This window comes from Caenorhabditis remanei, chromosome II (assembly GCF_010183535.1).
Source record: "Caenorhabditis remanei strain PX506 chromosome II, whole genome shotgun sequence".
Taxonomy (NCBI): Eukaryota; Metazoa; Nematoda; class Chromadorea; order Rhabditida; family Rhabditidae; genus Caenorhabditis; species Caenorhabditis remanei.
Window position 1 is genome coordinate 17167418 of NC_071329.1, and position 28000 is coordinate 17195417.

General features: G+C 37.0%; 6 protein-coding genes across 6 annotated transcripts; 4 read left to right on the forward strand and 2 right to left on the reverse strand.

The window, feature by feature from the left end:
• Positions 1 to 10702: 10702 nt before the first annotated feature.
• GCK72_007597 (uncharacterized protein) lies at positions 10703 to 17777 on the forward strand (the record flags this gene model as incomplete). The annotated part of the gene is made up of 6 exons (XM_003107216.2): positions 10703 to 10800; positions 10844 to 11009; positions 11069 to 11207; positions 11425 to 11541; positions 16695 to 16979; positions 17461 to 17777. 6 exons carry the CDS (start codon positions 10703 to 10705, stop codon positions 17775 to 17777), a joined length of 1122 nt encoding a protein of 373 aa, XP_003107264.2.
• Positions 17778 to 18428: 651 nt separating this feature from the next.
• GCK72_007598 (uncharacterized protein) lies at positions 18429 to 19307 on the reverse strand (the record flags this gene model as incomplete). Its single annotated transcript, XM_003107132.2, has 3 exons — positions 18429 to 18636; positions 18766 to 19046; positions 19092 to 19307. 3 exons carry the CDS (start codon positions 19305 to 19307, stop codon positions 18429 to 18431), a joined length of 705 nt encoding a protein of 234 aa, XP_003107180.2.
• A 283-nt stretch (positions 19308 to 19590) lies between these two features.
• GCK72_007599 (uncharacterized protein) lies at positions 19591 to 20486 on the forward strand (the record flags this gene model as incomplete). The annotated part of the gene is made up of 3 exons (XM_003107293.2): positions 19591 to 19812; positions 19858 to 20150; positions 20291 to 20486. The coding sequence occupies 3 exons, from the start codon at positions 19591 to 19593 to the stop codon at positions 20484 to 20486; spliced, it is 711 nt and encodes a 236-aa protein (XP_003107341.2).
• Positions 20487 to 20943: 457 nt separating this feature from the next.
• On the reverse strand, positions 20944 to 22031 carry GCK72_007600 (uncharacterized protein; the record flags this gene model as incomplete). Its single annotated transcript, XM_003107050.2, has 4 exons — positions 20944 to 21073; positions 21240 to 21362; positions 21529 to 21803; positions 21870 to 22031. The coding sequence occupies 4 exons, from the start codon at positions 22029 to 22031 to the stop codon at positions 20944 to 20946; spliced, it is 690 nt and encodes a 229-aa protein (XP_003107098.2).
• A 1095-nt stretch (positions 22032 to 23126) lies between these two features.
• On the forward strand, positions 23127 to 23555 carry GCK72_007601 (uncharacterized protein; the record flags this gene model as incomplete). The annotated part of the gene is made up of 1 exon (XM_053726319.1): positions 23127 to 23555. The coding sequence occupies one exon, from the start codon at positions 23127 to 23129 to the stop codon at positions 23553 to 23555; it is 429 nt and encodes a 142-aa protein (XP_053590513.1).
• A 2507-nt stretch (positions 23556 to 26062) lies between these two features.
• GCK72_007602 (uncharacterized protein) lies at positions 26063 to 26509 on the forward strand (the record flags this gene model as incomplete). Its single annotated transcript, XM_053726320.1, has 1 exon — positions 26063 to 26509. One exon carries the CDS (start codon positions 26063 to 26065, stop codon positions 26507 to 26509), a length of 447 nt encoding a protein of 148 aa, XP_053590514.1.
• Between the last annotated feature and the right edge of the window lie 1491 nt (positions 26510 to 28000).

Consider the following 28000-nt stretch of genomic DNA (forward strand, 5'->3'; position numbering starts at 1 on the left):
TTGGTCTGGAATTTTCCAGAATTATTATTTTTTTAAATTTATTTACTTTTTTGTAAAATGGAGTACTTTAGTTTTGATTGGAAATTACTGTAGTTTGCGGAAATCCTGATGGCCTAACTTTTGCAAGATGAGTTTTCTAGGCCCTCTTGAAAAATTCTTAAAAACGTCACATCCTTTTCATTTTTTTTCTTCTCCACGTCCTGTCCGTCCAACAAATTATACCCTAGTTCACTTTGAGCGCGTGACTGAGTGCCGGATGAGAAAAATTATTTTTTCCGCTTTTTTTTTCTTTTTCGAAAAAAATGGAAAACGAAGACACGAAAATTATGGGTGCGGTAATGTGTTGAGGCGTTTGCGGGTTTTTGCGTTTTTTTTTGGATGGGACGCTTTTTTGGAAGGCGCGAAATTCAAAAAAGTGTTTATTTGAAATTTTCGAACATTTTTCTGGTAGAGTTAACCGTAGGAGTGACAAAAAATCGACCAGGCTCAGCTGAAATCAGCGATTTTTTTTGCCGGGAAATTCAAAATAACATTAAAAGTTTTAATCATACTCTAGTAGAGCACAGGAAAGGTCTTCAACAAAAAATGTTGAGCTTTTTCCGAGGCGCGTCGCGGTTTATTTTGAAAGACAAAAACACTTAAAATTAAAATTTGTCACTCTGCCAAGTCTTTTTTGGCACTGTGCCAACCGTTGTGCGACGGAGCGCGGTTCCGCGATCTTACGCCAAAAAGTGGTTGACTAAGCTGCGTATCAAAATGCCACAACGAAGCAGCGAATTGAAAACATTTTGAAATTTTGAATTTCCCTCCAAGTCTAGTAGAGCGCGAACAGCTTGAGTTCCAAATCTCCCAGGTTTAAATTTTCCTTGTTTCGAAATGTCTCCCTCCGTTCTAAAAAAAATCCAAATCCCTCTATTATTTCCGTACCACCCATCCAGCCGTGTTTCTCTTCCAAAAATCGTGCTGAATAATTTATTGGCACGGTTCCAGGGAACACGGAAAAACGACATAAAATGGGAAATTTGAGTGACATTTTTCATTATTCTGTGACACTTTTCTTCTCATTTTTCATTTTGAATGCATTTGGGAGCAAAAATCAGAGCAGAACTTATTAACAGGACGTTTTGAAACTGGTATAATGAAAATTTCTCGGTTTTAAACTAACTGGTTCCCAGACGTCTTCCTATTAGTCAATGTTGATCGATGCACCATATTCTTCCCATCCCCTCAAATCCAATCGGAAATTTGAATTACCGCCGCGGATAGAAAAAAACAGAACCAACATCCTTTTTCCATTTGGCTGAAAACCGATTGAAAATATTGGGGGGACAACATTCCAGAAAATTTTTATGCATCACTGATTTTGTTCGTTTTTTCTTATTACTTGCTCTTTTTTTTTGCTCTTAGCGGGAAAGGAATCTGAAGAAAAAAAAACATAAAGCAAAGAATTAATGGATTTTTCAGATTTCTTTTCTTTTATATTGTTTTATAGTTTTTTGTCTTGAATGCATATTTTTCAGAGAACAGGATGTAATAATTGGAATTTTTAAGCTCTGGACATTCTAAAACCAAGGAGTTTCAAAATGTCCCAGTTTCAACGTGACCGGTTTCAAAACGTCCTGTCAATAAGCTCTGTTTGCTCTGCGCTCATTAAATTCCTCTCTGATTTTTGCTCCCAAATGCATTCAAAACGAAAAATGTCCGAAAATCAAAATTAGAAGAAACATGTCACAAAATAATGAAAAATGTCACTCAAATTTCCCACTTTATGTCTTTTTTTTCGTTTTTAGGTGTCTCGTGTTCACTCACACCGTGACAATAAATTATTCAAGACGATTTTTGAAATCGTTTTTCAATTTAAAAAATTCGAAAAATTTGAAGGCCCGCGTCGGCCCGAAGGCCCACCTTCAAAATAATGAACCAATTTTTTTTTTTAATGTGAATTTTTTTATGGTTTTTCAAAATTTCTTCTAATTCTAAATGATGGTTTAAAATTTGAGTTTTTCGAGAGAAAAAATTCGAAAATTGAAAAAATTTGAATCTTGAATTTTGGCGCCAACTACCCGGGCCTTGACAAGTATGTTTAGTTCCCGATTTTACAGTTTTGAACCGTCCTAGTTTCGAAATGTCTCAGTTCCAATTCTCCAAAACCCAAATCCCTTGTCTCCCTCATCTCAAATCCAAAAGCACCCATCCAACCTTGTCTCCGCATTCTCGTCCAAAAATCGTGCTGAATAATTTATTGGCACGGTGCCAAGGAACACGGAAAAACGACATAAAATGGGCAATTTGAGTGACATTTTTCATTATTCTGTGACACTTTTCTTCGAGTTTTGATTTTTGAAGCCACTTTTTTCATTTTGAATGCATGCAGGGCGCAAAAATCAGAGAGGTCAAAGGGCACGGATTAAATTTTTTTCCTACTTTTCAAGGTACGGGCCGGCACAAAGGCCCGCGGAATTGGCGCGAAAAATCGAAATTCAAATTTTTTCGAAGTCATATTTTCTGGATTTTAGTCGAGTTTTCAACATTTTAAGCCGATCTGGCGCACGTTTGACGCGTTTTCAGCCGACATTTTCCTAATCTGGCGCACGTTTGACGCGTTTTCAGCCGACATTTTCCTTTCGTCTATTTCAACAGATTTTCCACCGTTTCCGTTGAACTGGTGCACCTTTGACGCGTTTTGAGCCAAAAATTTCTGATTTTTCGACTATGATTCAGAATTAGAAGAAATTTTGAAAAATCAAAAAAAAAATTCACATTTTCAATGGATTGAGAAGACGTTTTGAAACTGGTCACTTTGAAACCAGGACGTTTTGAAACTCCCCGGTTTTACAATTTCCAATTCCCCCTCTTCTTCAAAACATTTTTTTTCACTTTTTACCCCTGTTCTCTGAAAAAAAAATGCAAAAAATCACATCACTTCCCTCAGAGCCTGACATCATAATCTTTGCAAAACACAAAAAAATAATTTTCATAAAACGAAAATTCGTAGTAATTCCGGAAAATCCCCGTAGACATCTATGTATAATCCGTTCCTTTTTCCACCTGTTCCTGTTTTATGAATCAAAATTTGAAATTCAGATTTCCAATTCAGATCATTTCAAGTTTTCACCTGTTTAGGTATAGGAGAAGGAACTCATAAATTTTAATTTCCTGATTAATTTCTACATGACTTAATTAATTATATAGTCGAGAGGACTAGAAGGATTGAATAATTTATTAATTTTGTGCACACTTTTTCACGCTTTACGTGAAGTTTATAAGAGCAAAAATGTAGTCGTGAGAGGTGTTTTTGTATAGAGAAGTGACGAGAGGGTATTTTTTGTTTTTAGATGCGATATTTTAGATTCGTCAGGATTTCTAAGAAGACAGGTTCGTCTAGTGGAATAAGTTTTGAGTCTTAGGCAACCAATTAAAAAAATCTGGATTTTCAAAAACGAATTAGTGTTTTAAGATGCTAAGAAACAATAGTCGTTGGAATTCCAGACACTCAAAGTTGTCAACCTTTTTGCAAAAAAAGTGAAAATTGTAACATAGGCGAACATAGGATTTTCGATTATTTTTAATAAAAATTTATTAAATTTCAAAAAAATTCAGAAAATATCGAAAAATTTTGTGAAAAAATTGCGTCCACCTTTAGAGCTTTTCCTGGCCTTGACAACTACGCAGATGCTTGCTAGGTTACTGTAGTTTTTTGGATGACTGTAGCTCTGACTATAAGTTATTGTTTTTCAAAAGGCTAGCGCTTCTACCTGACAGTATTCTAGGCCACTATCTAAAGCCTCTAGGCCATCGCATTTCTCAAAACTGAATAAAAACTGAATATATATTTGAAATCAGCATGATTTCAGCTTTCCAATGATATAGGTCACGTCCAATAACTCCAAGGTCACTCGGCGACCTTCCCTACAGTGAACCAAATCGCGCGATAATGCGTTTCAGGTTTTGAACTCCAGCAGTGCAGATTCTTTGAACCCCAAATGATTTTCATTCCATGATTGCTGTAACTCTGCGATCCCTGTCTGGTACTATTTCAAATCCAGGCTTACTGTAGCTTTCACCAGCTACCATCCGTCTTTTTAACTAAAATCCTCCATCTCATCCTTCCATTTCTTAGCCGCCTACAATTTTTGACTCTTTCCTAAAATCCTCCATTTTTTATCATTTTTTATCATTTTTCAAGCCACCCTCACCACAATTTCTCCCTTCCTTGTACACATTTTTCAAATATTTGTTATGTCTCCCGTCTCCTGAACGATTTATTCGTCATGATAATCTAAATTTCTGGGTGAAATCTTCTTTTGACAATCCGAACATCCGCTTAGTTTTGGAAATCTGAGATGAGTATTTTATATAAGAAGTCTCGAAGTCAGTTGACTACTCATGTCACTTTAGACGTTTTTAATGGGAAAATAAATTTATTTCTTTTTTTTTCTCCAAACAGAAATATTATGACATTCTCAAGATTAGAAGGTTGTGTTTCTGGGAAACCAATAAAAAGTATGATTCCCTTCGTGTTCAGCCTTATGATATTGTGTTTGATCTTATGATATCGCACATCATATGACGACGCTAGAACATTTTTCTAGTATTTTTTTTTGGTTCTAAGCGGAATTTGGCTTCCAGCCTTACGCCATTTAATGATTTTGTTCGCCTACTCGAATTTACTGATATTTTTGAGGTTTTAACCATTTTAAAAGGCTTTCTACGACAAAATAAGACCTTCTGAAAAATTGCATTTTATTTTTCAAATCGTAGCAGCTCCGAAATATTTGAGTTTAAATCTTCGGATCATCACAATTCAAAACTTCTATAACTCTGACCCTTCCCGTTTTCGAAATCCAAGCTTCTGGACTCCCGGATTCAATTTTTCTGGGATTTTAGGTTTTCTAGGATTTGAAAACTCCAGGAATTTTGTAGTCTCAGATTTTCAGAAGGTTCGAGATTTTCAATTTTTTTTTAATGATTGGACTGCGCCAGATCGGCTTAAAATGGTGAAAAATCAACAGGAAATTGAAAATTGTTGTCTCAAAATGCGCCAAAGGTGCGCCAGTTCAGCCTAAAACACAGGAAAACTTGACTAAAATCGAGAAAATATGACTCAAAAACGCGCCCGCTAAAATCTCTAGTCGCGTTTTTTAGCTGAAATTTTCCCTAAAAATACCAAAGCGAACGCGCGTCGAAGACACGCCAAAACGTTGAGAAAACTACAAAAAACTTGTCAAACGCGTTAAGGACACACCAGCTATTTGAATATTGTATCTGATTGAAAACTAACTCGGAAATACAAACTTGAACGCGTCTTCACATTCAGTAATTCTGTGTGTCGATTTGTCCGGATGATCAATATCCGTATGACAGTCTAGATATCTCTGTCTCTCTGTTTGTCTGTTTATCCAGATGTCCGTACCTCTGGAGGAAGTGTCTGGCATTTTCAGCAGGTTCCAGTCATTATCATTTCACTTTCCTCACTATGACTCATCCCACCATATCCATATTATTCTGGTTTCCCCCGGTTCCCATTTTTCAAAAGAGAAACACGACGTCATGAACCCCATACACCCTCTCATCTCATCTCAACCCAAAAACCCATTTCCCATCGACCATAGATCCCAAAAACCCGGGTCAAAAGTTGCCTCGTCTAAAATGCATACGAGACGAATCAGTCATTCATAGACGTTTTTTCGACTGCTCCTTTTTCTTGCCGATTTTTTCTTCGTTTTGCAATGTTTTTGTTTCTAAAAGGTTTTTCTCTTTCTTTTCGCCGCGGAAAGAATAAAAGAGAAAAGAAAAACAACACAATTAATTGCGTTATTTTTTCATTAGTGGCCGATGAGAGGATGGAGATAAACTGAGGAACATTTTCAGCCTAAGATTTTTTTTTCTCAGACGGAAAATCGGTTTTTTTTCTACTCACTTCTAATTATTTCTGAAATTTTTCAAATTGAGTTTGCTGAAATTAGGAAAGACATGCATAAAAACAGACACATAGACAGACGATAGTGTGCACACATCCGGAAGAACAGAATTCTGTATAGACGGACATTCGGACTGACAGACAGACAGACAGATAGATATCTAGACTGTCAAACGGATGTTGGTCATCCGGACAAACCGACACACAGACTTACTGAACATGAAGATCTGGCGTGACTTTGACGCGTTCAGATCCAAGTTTCAAATAGCTGGTGCGCCTTTGACGCGTTTCCAAATAAAGTTTTCCTTAATAAGGAAATAGAATCTGGCGTGCCTTTGGCGACAAGTTTTTTTGTAGTTTTCTCAACGTTCTGGCGTGTCTTCGACGCGTTTTGGCTTTGGTAGTTTTGGGGAAATTTCAGCTAAAAACGCGGCTAGATATTCAGCCTAATCATTCAAAAATGAAAAATTGGAAAGCCTCTGAAAATCTGAAATTTAAAATTCCCAAACATTTAAAACCGAAGAAAACCTGAAATTCCGAAAAAAGAAAAATCCGGGAATCCAAAAGCTTGGATTTTGAAAATCCGAGATTTCAGAATTCCGAAAATCCGGAATTCGCCAAAATTGAAGAAAATTTTAAGTTTTGAATTTTTCAGACCCATTAATCAGAGAAAATAGTGAACATCTGAAAATCTTGAAATCTAAAATTGTAAGATTTCCGGAAACTATAGCCATCCTTTCAGCCCATTTTCAGCCCTTCATCCTTGTCTCCTCTCACATTTCCAGCTTCTCCTATCCAAACTCATATATTTTCCTGTTCTTTTTTCCAAATACTATACACTTTTCACATCCCCCCCCCCCTTTCTCCTCATCACATCGGTACCACCTCGTACTTCCGAAGCCACGCCCATTTTTCCCCCTTCCCCACTTCTTGAAGTCCCGCCCCCTTCTTTATCTTTAGTACTACTACATTCTTGTTTGTAGTCGTTGTCCGTGGCTGTATTACTACTACTAATACATCTTAGGAGAACAGATGGACATGTCTATAAAAATGGACGTCTCTGTTCTTTTTTAATTTTTTTTTCTTTTTTTTTCTTGTCTGAAAGAAAATTTTTGCTTTAAGTGGCTCCTGTCTAAAAGTTACACTAATCATTTCCACTAAAACCGGAAAAACAAAAAAGAAGAAGTACGTCTAGACTTTCCTTCACAAATCGAATTAGATAAAAAATGACGGACGCTTCTTTTTTATTTTTCTATTTTTGAAAAAATGAAATTCTCGGAAAAACAGAATAACGTCTACAAACCATAGCAGACTAATATAAAAATCCGGTTAACCTGTAACAAGGAAGTTTTTTTTTGAAGCATTAACCGTTATTTTCAGACTTGTCACGGGCCGGGCCGGGCCGGGCCGGGCCAAAATCAGGAAAAATCTCGGCCCGGCCCGGCCCGGCCCGGCTCGGCCCGGCCCGCTCGGCCCGTTCTGAAACATTTTTTCAAAACATTTTTTGTTTTTCAACTTTTTGTTGGAAATTTTTGGAAATTTTTTGAAATTTTTTGAACTTTTTTGAAAAAAGTATAGTTTTCGAATAAACATTTAAAATTGAATCAAATTGTGAATATGTATGATAATTTAAGCATTTTTACTCTTTTTTTCGAAAAATTTCAAAAAAAAATTGGTAAAAATGGGTACCCATTTTTGAATCCGGGCCGACCGGGCCGGGCCGGGCCAAGAGAAATTTCGGCCCGGCCCGGCCCGGTCAAGGAAAATCTCGGCCCGGCCCGGGCCGGCCCGGCCCGGCCCGGCCCGATTTTTGACAAGTCTGGTTATTTTGCATATTTGGTACTGGAATTCTGAAAAAAAATTTTTTATCCACCACTTTTTTCTGAACGTTTGAAAATTCGAAATCCTGAAATCTCTGAAGTTTGGACTGACAGACATACAAGACTATACTTCTGCAACATGGGTGGTATGGTTCGATCTGGACTGATACACATACAGACAGACACACAGACACACATATAGCCATTGAGGCATCCTACCACCGGACCAACAGACACACAGATGGATAGGACATCATCTGAATTGACAATATGGCAGACATAGTTATAGATCCAAATTTAAAGAATGAGACATCGGGACCAACAGACACACAGACAGACAGATCCATATCAGTCTGAAAAAATCTTTTAGGATCCGGAGATTTTCAAGAATGAAAATTTTCAAAACTTAAGCATTTATTGGATTTATGGGTTGTACTCAATTTTAGAATTTCAGTTTCGGACATCCGGACCACCAGACACACAGACAGAGAGAACTCGAAAATGAACATACCGTAAAAACTGTATTAGAGCGACACCTTTAATAGAACGACACCTCTAATAGAACGACACCCCATCTATAATCAGAATTCATGAATATGATTATCCCGGTGTATTTTGTTGGTTCTGATTAGAAGCAGCGTCAATAGTAACCTCTAGAACAACAAATAGAACTTTCAAAAAGTGTTTTTCCGTTTAACTTTAGTGAGTTTCTGAAACCACAAAAATTTTCTGAGAGACGGTTGAAAAATAGAGCGACATGTCGCTCAAATACAGTTTTTACGGTATTTGAATTTCAAATTTCTTATCATTTTACAGTCTTCCCTCAGTTTTTTGCATCAATTTCCACCGATTTTCAGAACCCATCCCTCTCCAAAAAAAAAACAAAAGTAACTTTTACTATTTTGCTCAACGATCCTCCCTAAAAGAACACAGAACGGAAGGAAATAAAGGAGGAGGGAATAAAAGTTGTTTTTGAAAAAAGCCCAACTTCCCTCACTCTTTTTCTACCTCCCACTACTTTTTTGTAGTCTGAAAATAGTCTTAATTCAATTTATGTCCTTTTCTTTTATTCTTCAGTAATATATTTTTATTTTTGGAACTTTTCGAACCAAGACTTTTTTGGGAAAATAGAAGACAAAGCGGAATTAAAAATTCATGAAACATGTATGTGGGTGGCCATAAATTTATGTTTTCCGGATGCGCCGAAAAATGTTGGTTAATTATTCATTTTTATGGGAACGGGGGCTTAGACTCCCCCAAAATGGAAGACTATGAAAAGTTTTGGTATATAGAGCACCGAGCAGTTTTGGCTGTTTTCAGTGGAAAATTATCAACTTTGAGAGGGTATTACGGTATTGCTGATTGTTCCACAAAGTAAATTATGTAAAACTTATGTAAAAGGTAAAACTTCATTTTTGTAGTTGACAACTTTATGAAAGTCACAGATTTTCGAAACTTTTCGAAAATCCTACTATCACAATGTTAGTTGTAACTTGGACAATTTTGAAGATAACAAACTAAAACTTATAATTTTAAAATCAGCGCTTCAAAACGGTTCGAATGAGTATAATCACGTGTAGATTCCATTCATTTCAAAAAATTATCTAATTTAATAGCCCACAGCCCAGCAAATCCCAAAATTGAAAAAAAACCCAGAACCATGTCATGAGTAAACTCATTCTAACCGTCTCATCTAGCTAATTTCCAAAATATAAAATATATTCTTTTAGCATCAAAACTGGTCAATTTACAGTACCAATGGTTGTCCTAGTGCAAAATGGAGTGATTTTTGAGCTGATCCCTTAAAATGACCATAACTCTCTAGGGAGTGTCCGTACAAAAAAGTTGTCAACTACAAAAATGAAGCTCTACCTTTGTTCTGTATGGATTATAAACAATTTACTCAATGATACTTTAATACCCTCTCAAAATTGGCCAATTTCATCTGAAAACAGCCAAAGTTTATAACCATTTGATCGGTACTGTATCTGACCCACCGGAACATCCGGGGCCTTGTTTTATCCAAGACTAAGCTGACTAAATAATTGAGATGTGGTGTATAGCCACGGGAATTACTTTGTTTGTTGTTGTTGTTTATCACATTTATATGTTTGTGTTCCACTCTTTTTCGCTCCGACTCATTTTCTCACATTTTTCATTTCTCTAGAGTTTTTTCTTGTTATTTCATTTTTCCGGAAACCTCATTATGTGGGAGGGAAAGTATACGAAAAAAGTGAAAACTGAGAAATTTTTGGTTTTCAAAAAAAACTATATCTTGGACCCGGGTATTTGGCGCCAAAATTCAAAATTCGAATTTTTTCGAATTTCCCAATTTTTTTCTTGAAAAAGTCAAAATTTCGACTATCATTCAGAATTAGAAGAAATTCTGAAGAATTATCAAAAATTGAACAAAATTTCGAAAAAATATTGGTTCATTTTTTGAGCCGGGCCTTCAGGTCTTTCTGGACCTTCGGGCTTTTCTGGGCCTTTTCGGACCTTCTCGGGCCTTTCCGGGCCAGTCCTTGATAAGTATGGAAACGTCTCGGTTACCAAATGTCCTGATTTTCAAACGTCTGGTTTCAAAACGTCCCGGGCCTCTCATATGCCAATACGAAGCTGAAAATTCCTGAAATTTTTACCGAAATTCAAATTTTCCTCCTCGGGATCACCAAGTCCAAAGGCAAAAACTTCCTTCTCTAAAAATCTTCTTCCAAGAAATGGCATCATCTGATCTGATATAACTTCCGGTATGACTGAAATTACCATAAATCTTTTCGTCTTCTTCTCGTATTCTTACACCTTCATTAGCATTTTTTTTCTTCCGATTTTTTTCCGAAAAATTATTATTCAAGTCCCCGAGCGACTCCGCCTACCGTAGTCCGCGATCTGATTTCACTTTTTTTCGAACTTTTTTCCAAAACTCCATTGTTTTTTTCAGGGGGTAACAACCTGAGCAAAGGCAATGGTGGTCACTCAAATTACGGTACCTGTGGAGTTTGTGTACGTCGTCGGAGCCGCGATGCTCTCGGCGTTCGTGGTGGTTGGAGCTGCGATTTATAAGTGGGTTTCTAAAAAAATAATTAGCTAATTAGCTAAGTTTTAGAATGCGCAAGCCGGTTGATATTGACGAGTTGGATTGTGAGCAGACCGCCCGTCTGTTCCGACCAGAAGTGTTGGCGCCCACTTTGCAGGTGGATACGGAGTCGAGGAAGGTTCAACCTTCGTTGAAGGCTAGACTCTCACAGTCCATCAATCCATGGAAGACATCGGTTAGTTCAATTTCTAGAGGACGGGACTCATCTCCACAAACTCAAACAATTTCTTCCAGATCATCGACCAACTCCGTCCAGAAGTGGTCAGTGAGTACCGTGGAAGGATCAACTTCTCGGTGGCGTTCGAGAAGGAATGCTCGACACTCCATGTGCATTTGATGGAGGCCGTCGACCTACCGGTCAAGGATTTTACAGGTTTGTAGGGGCATAGGAGAGAGCAAATTTGGATTTTAATAGTAATGAAATGCACATTGACAGGACAGTTTTTGATTATCTCTAAACTCACTCTTATGATCTCGAGATAAAACTATAAACTGGTGTTATCTTGAAAAGAGCACTTGAATAAGTTTAATCAAGCCCAGATTTGAAAAAAGACGCTTTCTCAAAAATAATCTTAAAACTCCATTTCCAGGCTCCTCGGACCCATATGTCCGCGCCTTCCTTCTCCAGGACCCTGGACAAAGTGAACGGAGCAAGGTTCACAGGAGGAACTTGAACCCCACCTTCAATGAGACGTTGTCATTTAGAGGTTAGTTGTGAAATGGGTTTGTTCAAAACGGGAAAAGTTGAAAAGTGGGAAAAGTTTAGGTGTCATCGTGTTTTGTGTACTTTGGCTCGGCACAGTTGTTACAACTGCGCTCCACCGAAATGGCCTTAAAAATGTTTTTTTCTCTAAATCTCTTAATTTCGCACAAAATTTTATTCCGTTTCGGTAGAGCGCGGTTGTAAGAAGCGTGCCGTGATTTGGAGGATGTCACATTTTCACCTTTTTTCTGTACCGAATTTTTTTTCTCAAAAATTATATGAAATTTGCTACACTTATATGTAAAGCCCAGTTTTTGTACAAACCGGAACAATATTTTTTCAAAAAAGCTCATTTTTGAAGTCAAAATACATTCCATGTTAAACCAAATCTGTTTTTAACTTCTAATTTTCTAAATAGGTCATGAGTTTCCAAATCTTGCGAAACTCATCCATCTTCTATATTAAAAATAGACGTCATAGCATATTGACGTACTTGCATATGCAGAGTAGCACACTCTCAATTAGTTCTTTTTCACTTTTGCAAAAAATTTCGCGTATATGCACATATTTTTGACTATTATTTCTATACTTGTCAAGGCCCGGGTACTTGGCGCCAAAATTCAAAATTCAAATTTTTCCGAATTTTTTGAAATTATTTGAATTTCTTTTGCGAAGAAGTAAAATTTTCGACTTTAATTCAAAATTAAAAGAAATTCTGAAAAGTCATCAAAAATGTTCACATTTTTGATGAAAAATTAAAAGTACCCGGGCCGGGTCTTGACAAGTATGTATAATTATTTCCTAGTTTTCCCACGGAAAATTCTTGACAACCTAAAAATATCTTTTACTCCATATCACTTGACACCAAACAACACATGTTTTCCGTTTTCCTGGTTGCCAGGTTTTTGTCTTTCTCTAAGTCTCTAATCACTTTTACTCTCTCTCTTTCCTATTTTCAAACTCAATTTACTCAATAGACAAATTAGATTTTGAAAAGAAAAGAAAATTTGTATCTGATTTCATATAGGTCAGAAGAACACGGAATTTGTAGTATTTTTCATTTTATTTTATTTTAGAAATTGGATTTTGAATGTAAAAAGATTCAAAATTTTAGAAAAGCTAGATTTAGTAGGGGTTCACAGGGTCATAGAAAGTCCATATGAAGCATCTGCGCTCTAAAAAAATTTTGCGTAAAATTAGCGCGAAATTCAAAATTTTCCATTTTTTGATGAACTTTTTGTTCGAGAAAAATGGAAGAAAAGTGAGCTTCATTAGGAGAAAAGTGAAAATCTTAACTCCCTATCGTTCGTCCACGTTACAAACACGCGATTTGTCTGAGCGGCGACTCAACCTGCCTTGTGGTGCAAACGCGCTCCACTCGACTTCCGGTTTTGCGGGAAGATAATTTGAATTCATATGAATTAACAAGGGAATTGACTTTCCGTACCCGTTCAGATTTTTTTATAAACTTGCACACTGATAGTTTGTAAGACCCTGTGGGGTTTATTTACAATGTTTAAAGACTCGAAAATCTCTAATTACCCCAATTTATTTTCTTGCAATTTACTTCTTCTCAGTATCCTTTGCTCATTTAGCACCTCATTATCCCTTTAACCCTTTCTAACTGAATACATATGACACCTCCCTCTCAACTTTTTCGGGCCGACCCGTAGAGATTTAATAATACAAATATGTATATCAAATTACCTCATTTCCTTCCTCTTGTTTTTTCCTACTCGTTATTTTATATAGGTAACTTTGTTCTTTAGTATTTGTTCAGGATTACTGGTATGTGTACCTGAAAAAAAGTAAAAAACATGTACATACAATACCGAAATTGTGTGCCTTTTTTTAACCTGTCAATTTTTCTCTTTTAATAAATAGGAACAGATCCGGCCATACTAGTCAAGGCCCGGTTAAAAAAAAGAATACTTTTTTTGACATTTTTTCAATTTTTCATCGAAAATGTGAACGTTTTTATGATTTTTTCAAAATCTTTTCTAATTCTGAACCATAGTCGAAAATTTGACTTTTTTGCGCTAATTATTCGGGCTTTTACAAGTAAGGTTCCGGTAAGAGTCAAGTCTGGTCGTATATATTCCCAAAGTAGAACTGTCCGTATCAGAACCGCCCGTTTCAAAACTGGTACGAATTAGAACCGATTAAAAAATGATCAAACATTATATTTAAACTACTAAACCTAGATTTGACTGGTCTGATTCGTACCAGTTTCATACGGGCTGTTCTAATTCGGGTGTAGTTATGATCCGGACGGTTCTAATCCGGGGCGGTTTCATTTTGGAACTATCCAGGACCAGACCCTGGATCATGGACGCCAGAATGCAAAATTCCAAGTTTTCCTAATTTTTCGAATTTTTTTGAATTTTTATCACCCGAAAAATGATGATATTTTTCTGAAAAACACCTTTTTTAAATCAATTTTTCGTAATTTCGATTCCTCTTTTTGTTTTTTTTGCCTGACCACCAAACCACCCCTGAATAAACTCCTAATTGTGAACGTTGGCCATTGAAATAAGTGAGCCATGAATAAATAACTTGTCCTCGTCCTCTAAAAATAAAGAAGCGTCCTCAGTAACGAGAGGAGGAAGGGGAAGACATTTTTACGTTCTTGATCTATAATCATTAGGCGGTCACATACTTAATTAGTATTCTTGTCCTTCATTTTGGGCTTTCTCGATTTTTTCCAGAGATCCAAGTTTTACCCTTGAAATTTCTATAAAGCTGTAGAACATTTAAAAAATTTCGAAATTCCTAGAAAATATGAAAAATTCTGATAGAACACTAACTTTTAGTCTCTCTCATGAAAAAGAAAAATGATGACTTATGTTTAAAAAAAGTTGAAATTTCTAGAAGGTTCTTCTGAAAAATAAATGAGGTATGGGGAGGGGAGACCTCAACTTTTTTCGGCATTTTCTCCACTCTACTTGCTTAATTTTTACATTTTCCAGAAACTTCTAGAAGTTATAAACAATTATATGGTGTCTTAGTTGCCAGCTATATAATCGCATTTCTCTCTTTAACTCAATTGGTTGAAAAAAAATTATTCGGTCTAGAACATATTATGTCTGATATAATTTGGTTTACAATTTTCAGACCTGACTCATTCTATTAGCTCGACAAAGTTCTTACAACTGCGCTCCCCCGAAATCCCTTTGAAAAATGTCTCTTTTTCTCTGAGTCTCTCAATTTCGCACACAATTTTCCTTGGTTTCGGTAGAGCGCGGTTGTAAGAAGCATCCCCCCCCCCCCCATTTTTTCTCCCTCAGGATTTTTGACTTTTGAAACTTTGGAATAACAAATTAAGCCCCCAACTCCTGTCAGTGAAAATGAATATCCCACGAATATTAGATGAGCAAGAGTTCTTCTGTCTCTCTTGTTTTTCTTTTCTTTTCCCCCATTTTCTTTTATTTTTTCAACTTGTCTATCCATCATTTGACATCATTTTATGAGTTTATAGTTCTTCGAACATTTTCAGTGGTTTCGTGGTGATAGAAGGTGCTAAATGACTCATTTTGGTATTGAAAATGAAATTTTTGAGTTTTTGAGACATGTTGTTTCATTTTTGGAGGTATGGCACGTGACTTATATCATTGGAAAGCTGAGAAAACGCTGATTTCAAATATACATTCAGTTCTTGCCCCCGAAGCCTGGTATTTGAGAAAATTGAGGTCAAAGTTTGGTAAAATAAAGAATTATTACCTTTTTAACACCAGAAAGTTGCAGGTGTCGGAAAATTAATAATTCGAAATTTTTTCGAACTTTGACCTTGTTTTTCTCAAATACCAAACACTCAAAGACAAAAACTGAATATATATTTGAAATCAGCGTTTTCTCAGCTTTTCAATGATATAGGTTACGTCTCATAACTCCAAACATACTTATAACAATCTCTAAACTTGTGAATTTCGAAAATCGGATCAAAACTTTTTTTGCTCAGATATGATTTGGACCATTTGGAGCATCAATTACTTACAATAGAGTGCAAAACTGGTCAGAAACTCAAAAACCAAATTTTTCATACTTTTAACGCCCTTTTAGCACATTTTTGCTCATGTTCAAAGACTTAATATTCTGAAAGTCTATTTAGTCAGAATCTAGTCATGTTTATACTTCTGACTAGATTTTGACGTTTTTGATTCGAAAAACGTGCAATATTTAGAAATTAGGTCAAGACCTCTTCTTCGAGCACTTTGAGTTTAAGGCTCCACTGCTAACCAGCACAAAAGTGTCAACTTTGAATTATCAATATGTTTTCATAGTATTTTTGTTCTCCTACCGTTCCATACCTCTTTCTCCCTTTCTCTCTCTCTTTCTCACCTACCGTAACCTCCTCACCTACAGTACCCCAATGGACATCTTCTCTCTCATCTCCCCCACCCGTCGACACCGTAGTGGTATACCCGGCGGTGGTTCCCCGCGAACCTCGCCACGTCATCACCATCATCGTTCTGTGAGCATCGAGCCACATGACGTCACGTACTCGTCAAAACATCTATTGACTCCGCCGATGACTCCGAGTAGTCGAGCTAGTAAGGGATATTATTATGCATTGGGTTTTTCCAGCAAAAAATGCAAAAAAATGGAGACAAGCTTGTTCCAAAAAGTAGAAAATTCTTAAATCTGGCGTGCCTTCGACGCGCTTTCAAAAACAAAATTCAACTTTTTCATTCAAAAGTCCTGAAACTTCAAGAATTTTAAGTTTGAAAATGATTTTAAAAAACGCGCCTGGCGCACCTTTGACGCCTTTTCCATCTGAAATGTGTCAAAACTCGTCAGGCGCGCCTTTGACGCGTTTGTTCTAACTCGAAATTTGATAGAATGAGACTCTCTGGCGCGTCTTTGACGCGTTTTCTCATTTCTGAATTGTCTCGGATTTATCTGGAAGTTGGGCCAAAAATGACAAAAATAGTCGATTTTTTTCCATCAGAGCGGAAAATTTGACTTTTTCGCAAAAAAAATTAAGAAAATTTTGAATTTTGGCGCCAATTCTACGGGCTTATACTTATCTGAAAGCGTCTGATACTGAAGATATTACTCAAAATTTCAATGCTCAAAGTTTGGAGCATCTAAGCTCATAGAAATCAAAAAAAGTTCAACATTTTTCAACTTTTCGAAATCTCTAACTTTTTTTTCCAGGACACTCGATGAAAAAACTGCACGACATGACGCTAGTGCTCCAGGTGATGGACTACGATCGCTTCTCATCAGACGACCCGATTGGAGAGATTCTGCTGCCACTGAAGCACGTGAAGTTTGAGAATAGCCCCGTCTACTGGAAACACTTGCAACGGCCCACTGTTTCGAAAGACGCCTGCGGAGAAATTATGATCTCCTTGTGCTACTTGCCAACATCCGGAAAGATTACTGTATCCATCATCAAGGCTCGCGATCTCCACTCCAAGGATCGTACTCGGCATTATGGTAGGTCAAAACTGAAAAAGATTAAAATGTATTAAAACAATTGGTTAGGACCGCCTAAACTCTGTTAAAATTGACTAAGATTGGCTAAAATCGTGAGAAACATCGTGCATCTACAGTGGACCTGAGATTTTCAGCTCATTTTGATCAAATTAAAAGGATTATAACGTGAACATTTGCTTTTCTGACGTTTCTTTGGATCTAAAAACATGTTTTTTAAGTTTTTCGAAAAGTTGTGCATTTTGTCGTAAGGTATGGTGCATCTACAGCAGACTAGAGTGAAATTTAAAGATTTTTAGCTTAGTTTTATTGATTTTTAACGATTTTAATGTGAAAATCTGGTTTTCTGACGTTTTTTGGGTGTAGAAGCATAATTTCTGAGGTTTTCGAAAAATTGGGCATTTTGTCGTGAGACATGGTGCATCTACAGTCTATAGTGGAATTTTGCGATTTTAGCTCCAAAATTCACTGAAAATTTTTTCAGACACCTACGTAAAAATGTGGATGGTCCAACAAGGCAACAAACTGGAGAAACGCAAGACCTCCGTCAAACCACACACCCCATCCCCCATCTTCAATGAGTCCTTTGCTTTCTCGATCCCCGTCAAAAACGTACTTTTGGCTGAAGTCAACCTGGTACTAACTGCAATGGAATACGATGTCATTGGATCCAACGAAGAGATCGGTCACGTCATCGTCGGTGGCCTAGGATCCGAACACGGCCAGCGGCACTGGAGTGAATGTATCAATCATCCGGAACAACCGGTCGCCATGTGGCACAAGTTGTGTCCGAAGTGGTGATTCTCTTAATTTATAATTATTTTGACTTGTAATTTTATTTGACGTCTGCACCCATTTTAATTGTACAACATATTTTGAATTTCTCCTTATTTTTCAAATGTTCATTCTCTTACAAACTCTTCTTCATTCAATCTGCACACCATGCTAAACTCCCCCAAATTCATTCAATAAATTGCTTTTCTGTTATTTTTATTTTTATTGCTAAAGAAAATAAGCAATAAGCAAAATGATCACACGAAGAAGACCAGATGCTGTTGATTCAGAAGTTTCTCCTTTTCCTTTATCGATTCCAGACGAAACACACAAACCATTATTGTTATTCCTTACGACAAAATGCACTTTTTTTTTCGAACAGCTCACTATCAGAAAACATATTTCTAGACTCAAAAACGTCAAAAAACTAGATTCTCACAATGAAATCGTTGCAAAACAATCAAAATAAACAGAAAATCTCAAAACGCCACTCTACACTCTAGACTACTGTAGATGCACCATACCTTACGACAAAATGCACAATTTTTCGAAAAACTCAGAAAACACGTTTCTAGACCGAAAAAACGGTAGAAAACCAGATTTTTACGTTCAAAACAATCAAAATGAGCAGAAAATCGCAAAATTGCACTGTTATATCGATTTTTATTCCATTTTCATCTATAGAAAATAAGCCATAAGCAAAACGACCACATAAAGAAGATCAGGTGCTGCTGATTCAGAAATTTCTCCTTTTCCGTTTTCTTCATCTGATTTGATTCCAGACGAAACAACACACAGACCATCATTGTTTGTGTATCCTTCTCCGCAATCCGATCCAGGCGGGCCCTCAGTACGAACAGAACCTTCCGGGTACCAGTATGATCCTCTGGAAAAGAAGTGAAAATTATTGTATGAGCACGCCAGGCTTTTTACAACCGCACTCTACCGAAACCTGAGAGACTCAGAGAAGACTCAGATGCATTTCGGTGGAGCGCAGTTGCAACAACTGTCTTACGTTGGACCAAGAAGACAAAGTACTCCTTCGCCTTTCTTCACACATCCAATCTTCGCTTGCATTGGAACCAGCAGCTCCTGAGTGTCCAATGTAAATGTGGTCGCAAATTTCAGTGTCTCCTCTTTTGGCATCATCTTGTGAAAAGCCATCCGGTTACGAATGGTCACGGCAATTCCATAATAACGATCAAGATTACAATAACGCCAGGAGACACGAGCTTCCGGCCAGTTGACCTCCATATCAAGTTTTTCAGCGATTTTAACGAGATCTTCGCTCCAAACCTGGAATGTATCCAATTATTGTCATAATTTTCAAAATTTTCTCACCAGCTGACGCATATTTGGAATATTATTTTCTCTTGCATAATCTCGTCTTGCCTGATTAACTTCGACAAGGAACTCTTCAGGGGTTCCGAACGGAAGTGGTATGGATTCTTCTTGCACATCCCCGACTGCACCTATTATCGCTTTGCCGGCATTTTCTAAGATTTTCGAAGAGGTTCCCAGAAGAAGAAGAGCCAAGAGAAGTGTTTTGATCATCATCGTTTTGAACACTGATTGAGTTTTGAAGTTTCCGCCTTACGTTGAGATCTTATCTTTTCTTATCAAGATGTTCTCATTTTTTTGGTTATAGAAAAAAGTTTGATTCTTATCAGTTTTCTATAAAACATGCGTGAGATCCAATTACGTGTTAGATCTAACCCTAAGATAAGCTGATTATAATCAAACTTTTTCCTATAATCAAAAAAATCAGAGCATCTTGATAAGAAAAGATAAGATCTCAACGTAAGACGACAACTTCAAAACTCAATCAGTGTTCAAAACGATGATGATCAAAACACTTCTCTTGGCTCTTCTTCTTCTGGGAACTTCTCCGAATATCTTCGTCAATTCCCAAGCGGTAATGGATGCAGGCCGGGCCGTCCATACCCAACCAGAAGAATCCATACCACTTCCGTTCGGAACCCCTGAAGAGTTCCTTGTCGAAGTTAATCAGGCAAGAAGAGATTATGCAAGAGAAAAAAATATTCCAAATATGGGTCAGCTGGTAAGAAAGTTTTGAAAATTATGACAATAATAGAATAAATTCCAGGTTTGGAGCGAAGATCTCGTTAAAATCGCCGAAAAACTAGATTTGGACGTCAACTGGCCGGAAGCTCGAGTCACCTGGCGTTATTGTATTCTTAGACGTTATTATGGAATCGCCGTGACTATTCGTAACGAGTTGGCTTCTTTTTCGAGAATGGGAAAAGATGAAGCAGTGAGATTTGCGGACATGAACTCCAAATGGACTATGGACAGACAGGAGTTGCTGGTTCCAATGCAAACAAAGATTGGATGTGTGAGAAAACGCGAAGATAAAGCACTTTGTCTTCTTGGACCACAGTAAGATTCTTTTTTCTTACCTCGGCACAGTTGCTGCAATTGCGCTCGACCGAAATGCACACTATTTTGTTCCGTTTCGGTAGAGCGCGGTTGTGAAAAGCGCGCCGTGCTAATACTATCATTTCCATTTCTTTTTTCAGGGGAGCATTCTGGTATCCGGAAGGTTCTGTTCGTACTGAGGGCCCGCCTGGATCGGATTGCGGAAAAGGATACACAAACAATAATGGGTTGTGTGTTGTTTCGTCTGGAATCGATGAAGGAAAAGGAGAAACTTCTGAATCAGCAGCACCCGGTCTTCTTCATGTGATCGTTTTGCTTATTGCTTATTTTCTATAGCTGAAAAATGAAATATCAAAAAAGCAATTTTTTGAATGAATTTGGGGAACATAATTACAAAATTGCAATGTCTTTGTCAAAAAGTCAAAATAATTATAAATTAATTAAGAATCACCACTTCGGGCACAACTTATGCCACATGGCAAGAGGTTGTTCCGGATGATTGATACATTCACTCCAGTGCCGCTGGCAGTGTTCGGATCCTCGGCCACCGACGATGACGTGACCGATCTCATCGTTGTAGCCAATCACGGCGTAATCTATTGCACAGCTCTACAAAACAAAATCGAATGAAAACCGCCCTGATTAAAACTACCCGAGTCAAAACTGCAGAAATCAAAACTACAGAATTGAAGGAATTGAAAATGACTTTAAAATGCCGATTCCTTATTTCCTAGTAAGTTTTTTCCGAATCAGTTCTTATTCGGGCGACTCTTACTAAAATTGCAAACGTTTATTAGAACAAGTAGTACACAATAACTGAAAGAGTAACCAAAATTGTCTGAAGTCGAGTAGAGCCTGAGCATTCACATTCTTCATCACCCTCTTCCTCATTGGAATACGCCTTTCGAGCAGTGGTCGTGCTCCTGGAAGGCAAGTATTATTTTCATACTTGTCAACAGAGCCAAACTGGGCCGATGGTTTTTCTTGAATAACTTTCTTCACGAAATCGTACCAGAGAAAAACCGTCGGTCCGGTTGACAAGTATGATCATTCTAGAATCATACGCCTAAATATAAGATTTAAACCTACAATACTTTGGTCGCTGTGGTAGTCACCCGGATCATGATGCACAACCCATCATAATTATAGTAACCATCGTCACACAAGGATCCCGGTTCCCCTTCGGAGTAGTACCACCAAATTGGTTCCTTTCTGAAAGTATCAGATCGGCACAGTTTGAATACCCTTGAAAATGTGTCTTTTTCTCTGAGTCTCTGAATTTCGTACACAATTTTCTTCGGTTTCGGTAGAGCGCCGTTGTAAAACGCATGTCGTGATAGTATAATTATTTAGGAATTAATTTCTTAATATAACTTACATTGGCCCCAGTACACATTTCAAACCGCCATCTTCCAGTTTAGAACATCGGATCTGTTTTTGTAGTGGAGAGAGAAGTGTAGCAATTTTGCTAATCAATCCAATTTCGTAATACGTCTTGTTTCGAAAATAAATTATTGAGTCATTAGTTATTCTTTTCAAGCCATCATTCACACGCAAATATCGTATCAATTCCTCATAACTACGAAACTTGAACGAAGAAGCAAAACCTTTGAAGTTAATGTCATATTGTTGGTAGAGGCTGTCATCATAGACCTGAAAAAAACTGCTCTCGTATTTTTCTAACTAAGGCTCAAAATCAAAAACCGCATATCCACATACCAATTCATGCATATACGGAATTCGTAAATCATTGGCAATATCACGTCGCAGATTGTTAACGACGGACAAAAAGTCTTTTCGTCTTTTTTCTTCTATGGGATCCGATGCATTGGACACAACGATGGATAGGAGAACGAAGAAGACTTGAAGTCGAAAATTCATTTGTTTTTTTTTTCAAGAAGAAATGATTTACGGTATGTTGGCACTGGCACATTGACCGTAGCCTGTAGTCTAGAGGGCAAGGGAATGGTGAAAGCGGTCTCCAGTTCAAAAGTATCAAAAGCTCAAAGTAAACAAGATAACAATTTAATTTTAAGTTTTCTGTAATCTAAAAGCTATTCATTCCGCAGACTTCAATCAGAAACAAAATAAAATACCGGCAAGCATAGTGAGGGTTTTACGGTAAACGAAAAACGGGAAGTCAAAGAACACGATCATTGATAACGAATATGTATTTAAGTTCAAAGGAAAGCTTAATTGGAAAGTGGTACATTCTTATCAGTTGAAAAGAAGTATGACAATATTTTAAGACTGAGAGATAAAACTGATAATACTTCGTTTTTCAAAAAGAGTACAAAAGACTACTAAATATAGGTTGTCAACTTTGGCTGTTGAGTGGAAAATCTCCTACTTTGACAGTGTATTTCGGTGGCCACCTGAATGTCCGATAAACTCAATTTTGTATGGGTTGGACAGAATAAAAATAGCCGATTATTACTGCAGTTGACCTTTTTTTGTAGGAACACTACCTTGTACGTTACAGGTTGTCAAAGTGAAAAGCTCAAAATTTCGCTATTATGCTCTGAAAAATTTGTTGATTTCAGGAAAAATGACTTTGATGACCTACAACTTTCATGGTAGAGTCCCTGGATAAACAAATGATATACTACAAAAATTATGTGATACTTTAACTATGTCTGACTCATACAAAATGAAATTCGTCGGACATTCAAGTGACACCGAAATACACTGTCAAAGTTTGTCATTTTCCACTGAAAACAGTCAAAATTGTTAACCTTTTGAGCGGTACTGTATAGTACAAACCTCACGTTTTTATCAATCACTTCAAACAGACTTAAATTTTGTTTAAGACGCTTCTTATCGTTATCAATAATTGCCATTCACCGCGGTATTCACTTTTTTTTCCACATCCTACTAGCCATCCAGCAACTTTTCTTGCGCTTTTCTTTTTTTTTGTTTCAACGTTTTCCTCTCACTTAATCAAGTTTTTTTCAGAAGAATTATATATTTATCCGAATGGATTTCAAATGGAGGCCACTTATCGTCTCTAATGCGAAACACCAGGAGGAAAAGAAGAAGTTTTATGACACTATCAAAAAGATGCACGAAAGAAAAAATAAGGAGGTGAATTACTTTAAAAGACAACAGCTGAAAGAAGACATCGATAACAAAATCGTCAACTGGAATCATCATTGGTATCGCAAATCTTGGAACTACTTCGACCCTGATTTTATGAGTGAAGAAGGGCTCGCCAAGCATGCTGAAGTCGTTTATAACACGATGGGAGTGGGGACTTTTACTTTCAACACCGGTCGTGGAAAGCACTCCTCAAACGGAGTATCCGCCAATCAGATGCGACTCTTGACTATGTTCAAAGGGAGACCCAGATGTGACGTCAGAATCGACGGGAACAACGGAGGACTAGTCATTTTGAAGCGTTGGTAGGCAATGATGGTGTTCGAATTTTTTATTTTTTATCTCAAACTTATACAGTAGTTAGGCCGTAGTAATATTCACTAACCATCAGGGTTGCCTCCGAATTTTTTTGGGTTTTTCGGGTTTTTCGCGGGTATGTAAGTAGACGAACTTTTTTCGGGTTTTTTCGTCTCCCGAAAAAAAACTGTTTTCGTTTTTTCGGGTTTGCGAAAAGAGTCGATTGTTTGGCTGCTTCAATTTTTTCATTTGTTATCATTTTCTGTGTCAAATTTTTTTGCCGGTTTCAATATTTTTTTTCGGGTCAAAATTTTTTGGGTGGCAACCCGGTGGGTCTATTCTGCTAGTAGAAAACCAAGTTTGTGTTTTTTTTCTACCTCCAGAATAGGCTCATAACCTTAACCTTAACTTTTATTTTAAACCTTTTATCTTTTACCGATTTACCTTTTACCTTTAACCTCTAACCTTTAACCTTTAACCTTGCAGCTTTAACCTTTAACCATTAACCATTAAAATGTTTATGACCCGTACCTTGAAATTTTTTCTTTTTGATTTAGTTATTTTAAAGTTATATGACCCCTTTCGAACCCCGCTTCTTTTGTATTGTATCTCTTACGGTTCTGGTTTTTGATTCCGTTTTTAACTGAAAAGATGATTTTCCCCAGAATGAAAAGTTGCGGACAATCACTTTGTTCTATTGTTTCAGAAGAGTCAAGCGGAGCGTCATCGTCGTGCTCATGACTACTGATAAGACAGTATTGGATTCCTAGTAATGCTTACGTGCCATCTCGATTCAAAAGTTTTAGAGGGAAACGGATGTTGTCCAGCGGAAGAGTAAACATTCCAACAAGGGAAGGTCATTGAGTCAGTTTGGGGATATGGGACGTGACCTATATTATTGGAAAGTTGTGAAACGTTGATTCCAAATATATATCTAGTTTTTCCCTTCGAAGTCAAAGATCACGATTATTGATGACTAATATTTAAGTTCAAAGGAAATTTTAATTGGAAAGGTCCACATTCTTATTAGTTAAGAAAAAGTACCGCAACATTTTAAGACTGAGAGATGAAGCTTATAATTATTTGTTCTCCAAAAGAGTTATAGTACAAAGTTAGTCGTTATTAATTGGAACAAGAAAATTTTCTTATTTTTTTGGCTGAAGGAGTGAATTTTGCGTTTTCCTGAAAAATTTACAGTACCGTTGTCACTGTTTTCATTGTTTTTAAAAAATGATAAGCTTTGACCGTTCGTCGCGGTATGACATATTACAGTACCGGACAAAGTGTCATAGTAAAACTAACTGTCTTAGAAAATAACTTTTTATGATATCAAAAAGATCTAGAGTAGAGCTCCATTTTTGTAGTTGACAACTTTTTTGTACGGACACTCCTTGGAGAGTTATAGTAATTTTAAGTGGACAGCTCAAAAATCGGACTAGTTTGCACTGAAATGAAAAGTTGTTAACAACAAAAATGGAGTTCTACTCTTGGTCTGTTTGATACATAAACATTTAATTTATGGGACTGTTAGTTTTACCACGACACCTTCTCAAAGTTGGACATTTTCAACTGAAAAACCAAACGTTGATACCTTTTTGTCCGGTACTGTACCTTATATTATTCACCTTTTTAAGAATTATAGACAATTACCAAAGTGACATACCTACAAAAATTTATCTTTTAAACCGACCCTTTTTAATGCAAAATATTGAGATTTTGGAGCTTTTTTCTGGTTTTACAAGAGAAGTCTTTGGGGACACCGATTTCAAACTATCTATAAATTTGATTATAGGTATTTTCGACTACGGGGGTCCATTTCTGCAGTCAAAACCTGCTAAATATCTCTGCGAGCCGAGTTATGAGCTCTCAAACTTTTCATTTGGATAAGCCTGTTCACATGTAATCCTAAATTGGCCGCATATACGCCACTGCGCGGTTCCATTTGTGTTCCCCAGCGGTTTACCTGTGTTCGTACGTTGCAAAAATGAGAATATCTTGCGTCTACTACTTGTCGATTTGGAATTCCACATGAAAAAGCATATCCATATGGAAAGTTTGAGAGCTCATAACTCGGCAGAGACATTTAGCAGGTTTTGACTGCAGAAATGAATTCCCCATAGTCGAAAGTACCTATAATCAAATTTATAGATAGTTTGAAATCGGCGTCCCCAAAGACTTCCCTTGTTAGTCCGTTTGAAATTTTGCGTCAAATGGCAAAATTGTCGATTGTGAAGTCTCGTAGTCGCGAATTGTCGCGGAACCTTAAAACATAACAACTTTTAATGTTTGCTCTCAAAACGTCCTCCATCTCACTACCCGTTTCAAACTGAAAATGTAGGCGTGGCGTCATTAATGTTCGATTTTATTACTCTTTTTTTTGTTATCAGTATTTGCTATACACCGCGGTATTCATTTCTTGTGCCACATCCTTCCAGCAACACCTTTCTCTTTTTCGTTATACTTCAATTTTTTCCTCTGATTTAATCAAGTTGTTTCAGAGATAAACGAATTTGACGAGAATGGATTTCGAGTCAAGGCCGTTGATTCTCTTCAATTTGGAATGCCACGAAGAACAGAGGAAGTTTTACGACACTATCAAGATGATGCACGAAAGAAGGAATGAAGAAGAAAACCCCGACGAAAGAGAAGAACTAACAGGGCTCATCGATAATGACATCATCAATTGGAATGAGGAATTGTATCCTGAAGCGTGGAACTTCTTCGACACTCATTTCATGAGTGAAGAAGGGTTGGCAATGTATGCTGAAAGCGTTTATGACATGATGACTGATGATGAATATATGGGTGTTGGGAGGTTCACTTTCAACACCGGTCGTGGAATTCATTCGCCCAACGGAGAACCTGCGATTAAGAACCGTCTCTTGAAGATGTTCCAAGGAAGACCCAGATGTGACGTCAGAATCGACGAGTACAACGAAGGACTAGTCATTTTGGAACGTTGGTAGACAGTGATAGTGTTCGTGATCAATAATTTTGAGTACAAACTTCCCGAATACAGTAATTAGGCCCCCCCGTAATATGTCCTAACCTTATATTGTCGAAACAAAAAAGTTCCGACTTTATGTCGCAACTTCTTTGTTTTGATAATATAGATATAAATGTTTTATGACCAACGCGAAATACATGCGTTACCCTAAAGTTTAGGTTTCCCAACATTTGTATAACCCCTTTTGAACCCCCCCCCCCCCCCCCCCCCCCCCCGCTTCTTTTGTATTGTATCTCTTATGGTTCTGGTTTTTGATGCTGTTCTTAAGTGAAAATATGCTTTTTTCCATGAATGAAAAGTTGCGAAGAATCTTTTTTTTAATTGTTTCAGATAGTCAATTGGAATATTCAGATTCCAAATAACAACTTTTTTAAACAGAAATTAAAGATAAGAACTTTTGTCATCAATCATACTTATCAAGGCCCGGACCGGTCAGAAAGATCGGAAAATTGGCATCAATATTCGGATTTTTTGAATTTTTTTCACGAACAAGTCAAATTTTCGGCTATCCTTCAGAATTGGAAGGAATTCTGGAAAATAATTAAAAACATTCACATTTTCGTAAAAAATTGAAAAACAATGTCAACAAAAGTTGTAGCAAATATAGTTCATCGAGTTCAAATATAATAATTAGTTTATCCATTACATTTTTCAACGACAAACTTCATGCACTCTTATCATGAAGAGTCATTGTCGTATATACTTTTACTATCTACTGATAAGAAAGTACTGCACTCCGAGTATTGCTTCCTTCAAAATGTTTTTACAGCCGATTTTATTGACTATGCTATTCTCACGATTGTTCTTATCGCCTTGGCTTCTCGAAGTGCCAATAAATTGAACATTTCTTATTGTCGATATAAAAAAATGTTTTGAAATTTTGAAGCTTCGGGTTCTGAATCTAGGTCATCCTTTATGAGTTCACGTCTCAAATGTTGTGAACTTTTTGAAATCCTTTTCATAAGCACCACGAGACGTTCGAATTCAGATTCTGATGAAGACAAAGAAGAATGTGACTACTCGGTTTCAGCCCGGCTTCAGATATTCATAGTTTTCGCTTTTTGTATTTATTTTTTGGTTTGTATAGTTTTATTTGTAAAATGTAAATCTCCGTGGAAAACTCATCGAGCATCTGAAAATCAATAATTGCACATTATTTGTGATGTTAAGATCTTGTTTCGGCCGTTGCCCACTGGACAAGAGAAACTATGAATAATCTCTGGTTTGAAGAGCACGGCCATCATCAGCAGTGGACTCTTACCAGATTTTTACAGAATATTTTTCAGCGAGAAAGGGAGTTTTTTTCTCGTTGAAATAATAAAAAGTTGAATTCCAGTATCAGATTTGTCATTTTTCGATGGTTAACTTTATGAAAACTTTTGATTTCGACATTTTTCTATAAAGTTTGTTTCCGGTAGTTGACATCGCGAGAGGCGGAAATTCAGTCCAA